This window comes from Equus caballus, chromosome 7 (genome assembly GCF_041296265.1).
Source record: "Equus caballus isolate H_3958 breed thoroughbred chromosome 7, TB-T2T, whole genome shotgun sequence".
Classification (NCBI taxonomy): domain Eukaryota; kingdom Metazoa; phylum Chordata; class Mammalia; order Perissodactyla; family Equidae; genus Equus; species Equus caballus.
Window position 1 is genome coordinate 82,373,996 of NC_091690.1, and position 6,051 is coordinate 82,380,046.

Here is a 6,051-nt window from a genome sequence, read left to right on the forward strand (position 1 = left end):
AACTTTAGAAGGCCTTTTGCCAGATAAAAGAGAAACAGAGCTGGATAAGACCCTATAAGAGCTCATTTTAGTTAACACTGGGAATCACGAGACCACCAAGCAGTTCACAGTTGAGACAGATACAAAAAATAGGGCCAAAATAGAAAGATAAAAAGAATGAAAGCACCAAAGATAAATTAAGTCAAAGTGTTGAAAAGCAAATAGGAGTTTGTCAGGAAGCAACGGAAAAGAATAGCCTTTTGAAGCGGAAAGCATGAAACAGTGTGACATGTTTAGGAAATAGCAAGAAGTTCCATGGGATTCGAGGGCTACAGAGTAGGCGTGGCTAGAAAGATCAGTAGTGATTAGATCCTGAAGAGATATGTTAGGCTAAGGGACTGGGGCTTTATCTTGTGGATCAACATTTCCTGGTTATGACACGACCACAGAGCCCTTTGAAATTACAATGTGAAGAAGAAATACCAATAATAATGTCTACATTTCTGATACTTTAGCTTTCTTAAAATCTAAGAAGTATAAAAAATTTGAATCATTTTATTTCAAACCTCAGTACACCAGAGATGAAGTAAATCATCGTTTATTTTCATCTTATATTTGGTTATTGAGACATGCAAAACCCTCCAGTTTTAATGAGAACAGTGTTTTTGTGTCTTTTTATCACATATCCGCTTAATATTAGGTGTAATGTTGCTAAGTCGGATCCGCATATGAGGTGCAGCATCAAGTCTTTTCCTATATTTCGTTTTTGTTGCAGCATAATATGAAAACCCTGTTTCACATAGGTGCATTGTAGCAAAAGGAAGAAGTACACGAACTGCACGCCTTGCAATGCTTGGGTACTCTTGAATTAGGCTACTCCAAAAATCATTTAGTGAAAGTTCACTGAAATTTTGTTTCACCTGCGAATCAGACGTTAAATCAATCAGGCTCTCATAGTCCCGTGCTACTAATGAGGCTGGCTTAACAGTTACTGTAAATGGATTTCTAACCCAAGCATTATTGTCATTTGTTACAGGAAAATATTTTAAGAGAGTAGAGCGCAAACCCCTTAGGTGCTGCACAATGGCACTGCAAATATCTTTATCAACTGTAGAATTAATTTCAGTCAAAAAGTCACTGAGGGTAGGAAAACAATCAAAATTTTCTTCTTCTACAGACGAAGCCCAAAATTCCAATTTTCTTAATAATGATGACAATTTATCAAATACTGTAAAAACTGTCACATTTTTTCCTTGCATTGACAGATTAACCTCATTTAATTTAGTAAAAATATCTGCAAGATATGCAAGTCTTAGCAGCCAAGATGAATTTGTTAAACAATCAGATAGTCGAAAAGCAGAATCCATGAAAACCAATAGTTCACGACGAAGCTCAAAGAGTCTTACAAGAACTTTACCTCGGGAAAGCCACCTCACCTCTGTATTTAGAAGAAGTGCTGTGTGCTGGGCACCCATTTCTTCACATAAAATTTTTAGTAGTCTGGACTGATGTGGCCGAGCTTTAATATAATTGATGATTTGTACTGCCTGATCTAGCACATTTTTCAGAGTTGTAGGCATTATTTTAACTGCTAGTGCATGTCTATACAATAGGCAGTGACTACTGGTGCTTTCGGGAGCCACATATTTTATCAAGGTGACAGCCTCAGCAATTTTCCCATCCATTGCCCTAGAAGCATCACTACAAACATCAACACATTTTTCCCATTCAATTTCATGTCTCTGCATAAAACCATTGATGCAGTTGAAAATTTCTTCCCCAGTAGCATTACTTTGCAAAGATTCACATAAGAGTAGGTCTTCCTCAATAGACTTATTAAACCTGTAACGAACAAACACAAGCAGCACAGCAAGTCCTGAAACATCAGCTGATTCATCTAGTTGCAGTGAAAAACCATCACAAATTTTCAGTCTACAAACAAGCTCTTCTTCAATGTCAGCAGCTAGATCCTTAATACGGCGTGCAACGGTACTGTTCGATAGTTGTACTGCATCTATTTTTTTACTGTATTGTTCATCAAACATCCGCATCACGACATCCTTTGCACAAGGCTTGATAAGCAATTCTCCAATAGTATGAGCCTCTCCACTCAGGGCTATATGGTAACTTACATTGTACGATGCCTCTGTAGCACTTTCATTATCTGTATTGACAATTTTAGGTGTTGGGGGTTTATTATTTTCAGGTGAATCAAGATGTTGCTTAAAAAAGCTGATGTCTTTGTCTTTATATGCAGCATGTTTAGTTTCCAAATGTCTTCGAAGCTTACTAGGGGCCAAAGAGCTATTTGATAAAATTTTCTTACATAACACACACTGAGCGTGAGGTGCATCTCTATTTCCAAAGTAAGTAAATCCAAAAGACAAATAACTTTCATCATATTTTCTTCTTTTTGGTTTCTTACTAAATGTTATTTTGTTGGAACTGGACATAAATTTGACCCTGGAAAGCTCACCTTCTGATTTTTTAGAAACTGAAGGCTGCAATTGTTCATCTTCATCTTGTAATATTCCAACCTTTTGATCATTTGATTCAGACACAATTTGATAACAAAAAGATTCTACTTCTTGTTTAAGACTTCCTTGCTTCAGCAACAGATCCATAGGCAATGTATTTGTAGTACAAAACATGGTTAATTTAGAATAAACATTGAGTATCACAAATGTATTGAAATTATAAGACAGGATACATAGAAGATGAGCAATCATCAAAGAGATGATACATAGCAACACATCAGTTAATTTGTAAATGCTGCCTAAGCATCAATGCGCAGATGGAACATCACACGTTCGTCTATCAGGTGATCTCTCATGCGACTTCCTGGTGTTCTCAGGTATGGCACACCTTTTCTTAAAGGTAGATTATCACATAAAAATAAAAGCTATAGAAATGAGTTTAGTAGTCTTAAACTTATATTTTAAAATAAACTATAAAGAAAAATTGTTAGCATTGATCTTTTTCTCAGAACACATTAACTTAAGAGAATATTAATATTCTATAAAACACAATTTGGGAACCATTAGGCTAAGAAATAATGAAGAACTGGTAAGTTGTATTTTCAAGAAAGGGACCTTGAGGAGTACGTCCTATGGCAGGGGTTGGCAAACTTTTCCTGTAAAGGGCCACACAGTCTATTGCAACTGCTCAACTCTGTAGCTGTAGCGTGGCAGCAGCCATAGATAATACGTAAAAGAATGGACACAGCTGTGTTCCAATAAACCTCTATCTACAAAAACAATACGGGCCATAATTACCAACCCCTACTCATGGTATATAGTATCTTGGAAATCTCTTAGCTTTCTAACACCTACTGCCATTAGATACATTCATTGTTGATACTATTACACATGTCAAGGCTCCTTTCAGAGCTAGCAACTATTTTGATGAGCCATACTAAAAACAAACACAGCTCAAAGTTTTGCAAGACACGGAATTCAGTTGTATCTTAAATACTACATATTATCATTGAAAATAAACTGTAGATCAAAAGTTTGCTACTATTTCTCTGGAGTTAAAAGTACATAAATATTCATATTATCCAAATTAAGACTCATTCAAAGTAATATATATTTTACTGTTTATTCTGCATCCCATTACAGGATAGGCGAAGGCTTAACTAGAACCTAAAGATAACATACATTCTCATTTTAATAGGTTTATTCCTCATACAAAAACAAAAAAGTCTAATTAAAAGGAAAGGTAATGCAAATTTTAGGACCTCTAAAGGCTACTAATAGGTTTATAAGTTAAGGTATACACATTTAGTGTCTGTCCATACATATCTACTTTCGATTTAAACTTTGATTTGGCTACAGAGTAAGGTTTGTATTTTCATGTTAGATCTTGAATCAAAACGGTTTTCCCATCAACAGCTGGTGGGTAAGATACCTGAAACGAGGAGTACTCCCTTCTGCAATCACATTCTCCACCTTAGCAGCTTGAGATGCAGACTCTTCAAAAGAATAAAATTAAGGGATGGGGTGGAAGGGGAGTAACCAAAAGCCTAGAATGAGAAAAAGTAAAATTAGACACTGCAAAAGCAGAACTACAAACCTCTAAGATGACCTTTCATTACAATTTATTTTAGATCCAGGCAGTGCACATGATTCTTCACAGTAATGCACATCTTGGAGTGAAACAGAAGATGCCTAGCATAGTAAAAATGCTAAAATTTCACCTTGTCTAATACACTGGTAATTTCATTGATTTGAGATGCTCCCTCCCCCACTGACTTCATAGAAATCCTAGACCTAACTGTTCAAAGTACAGCCACATCTTAGTATCGCTAAAACTAAGCAGTGAAAGTAATCTAAAATGGAATTATACATGCCAGCGTTACACGAAACATGTCTTTTCGCTAGAACTATTTCCATCTCCTCAGGTTACTAATGTTTACGGAGTGAGCATGGTTTACTATGTGCCAGCGACTGCTAAATTCTTCACAGATTATCTCATTTAATCCTCAAAACAAACCTGAGAGTCCGGGACTATCAATAACCCCACCTTAGAGACCAACAGATACACACAAAGAGGTTATGTCACCTGCTAAGTTACTTCTTCTAAGGGAAGAACTAAGAACAGAACCCCAAATGTTCGACTGCATAGCCCACGTGCCAAGCTATCACTGGTGTGTTCCTTAACACTCTTAATTTCCCAAGCACTAAATATCCGGGACGAGGAGTTGGGCGGTGCAGAGAGAAATGGATTACGGTGGGTTACCACTGGCATCAGCAGACAGCCCAACTTCTCCATTATTGGGAGCAAAAGAGCAGTAGATTCTCCTTCCACAATCTCGATTTGGATTGAGCCACAGAGAACTTCCTGGAGCTGCCGGTTGACCTAAGAGATTAGGACCCCTCTCCTTTGCTGCCAGAGGAGGACACAACGGAGTAGGAAGCAGGGCCTCGTCCCCACCTCTTTTAGAGGGGCGTCCTCGGATCTCTCGAGGACAAAGAGTCTGGAGTCCCTAGAGAGTAAAGTTTCCGTTCCACTCCCCGAAAACGGCTGGGGGAAGTGGGACCCTCATCTCGTCTCTGCTTCCACTTAAACTGACAGGTGACACAAGGCATCCACCCCCGCCCTCGGGTGGTTCCAGCTTTGAACAATACCCTCGAGGGCAGGAGGGCTGGGTGGCAGTGCAGTCCGGTCAGACAGCCCAGGCAGGAGGTGGGCACGGGCATCGCTTCCAACACGGCTATGCTTTCTCCAACGGTCCCCTCGATGTGCGGCCCGGGCCCGCTGTCCCTCAGCTCCTGGGCACAGGGGCGCGCTGCCCCCAAAGCGCCGCAGTCGGGGCTCACTCCCGTCGGCGGCCACCCTCGCCTCCACAACGCTTCTCTCGCGTCCCCGGGCCGTCGCCTCACCTCACTACCCCATGAACTCGTCTCGGCACCCAATCCTATCTTTCTCCTCCATCTCCATCGGTGACGGGGAGAGGGGGCTCCGCGGCGGCCCGGCTGCAGGGCAGGGCCGCGCTCCCGGCCGAGCCTGCGGCCGCCATTTTAAACAGCTCAGGCAGCGGCCATTTCAGAGCGCGCCACTCAGCCGCCGGGGCGACTCTGGTCCTCACCTTCACCGAGGCCTGAACGGGGTCAAGAGCCAGTCGTCGCGGACTGGAGGGGGGTGGGGGGAGGGGGAATGAAAAACAAAACAGAGGAAAGAAGGATCTGGGGACAGGGTGATGCTCTCGGCTCAGGGATCTCGCCTATGCCACCTCCATAAAGATCCGATTCGCAGCTGGCGCGGTCGCTCCTCTGAAGATAAATTTAGCACTCTGGGGCACCCGAACTTACTGTCTCCGCGAGCGACTCTGCCGCCGCCCAGTCAGCGCCAGAGTTGCTCCCCGCCACCAATCCGCGCTGAGCAGCAGGGCGGGACCAAAGGAAAGGACCAAGCTCGGTTGAGGTGCGGCCGAGCCTGGCCGCCGCGCTGGATTCGTGGGAGCAGGGAGGCTGGGTGGTGCCAACGTGAAGCGATTGTTTTCAAACTTTCCTCGGCCCGTGTCTGCCCGGGTGCTTGTGTAGAATGCAGATTCCTGGGTGCCACCAGAAA

The 6,051-nt window shown here is 42.2% G+C and overlaps 1 protein-coding gene across 5 annotated transcripts; it reads right to left on the reverse strand.

Moving 5' to 3' along the window:
• Positions 1-561: 561 nt before the first annotated feature.
• Positions 562-5,825, reverse strand: ZBED5 (zinc finger BED-type containing 5). 5 transcript variants are annotated; one of them, XM_001504922.6, is made up of 3 exons: positions 5,570-5,825; positions 3,889-4,003; positions 562-2,881 (listed from the first exon to the last, which is right to left on the reverse strand). In XM_001504922.6, exon 3 carries the CDS (start codon positions 2,706-2,708, stop codon positions 627-629), a length of 2,082 nt encoding a protein of 693 aa, XP_001504972.2. In that variant the 5' UTR covers positions 2,709-2,881; positions 3,889-4,003; positions 5,570-5,825; the 3' UTR covers positions 562-626. The 5 variants fall into 5 exon arrangements, with proteins under 5 accessions (XP_001504972.2, XP_070130875.1, XP_001504971.2 ...); XM_070274774.1 differs by having other exon boundaries at positions 5,364-5,799; XM_001504921.7 differs by having other exon boundaries at positions 562-2,849; positions 5,570-5,796.
• Positions 5,826-6,051: the final 226 nt, after the last annotated feature.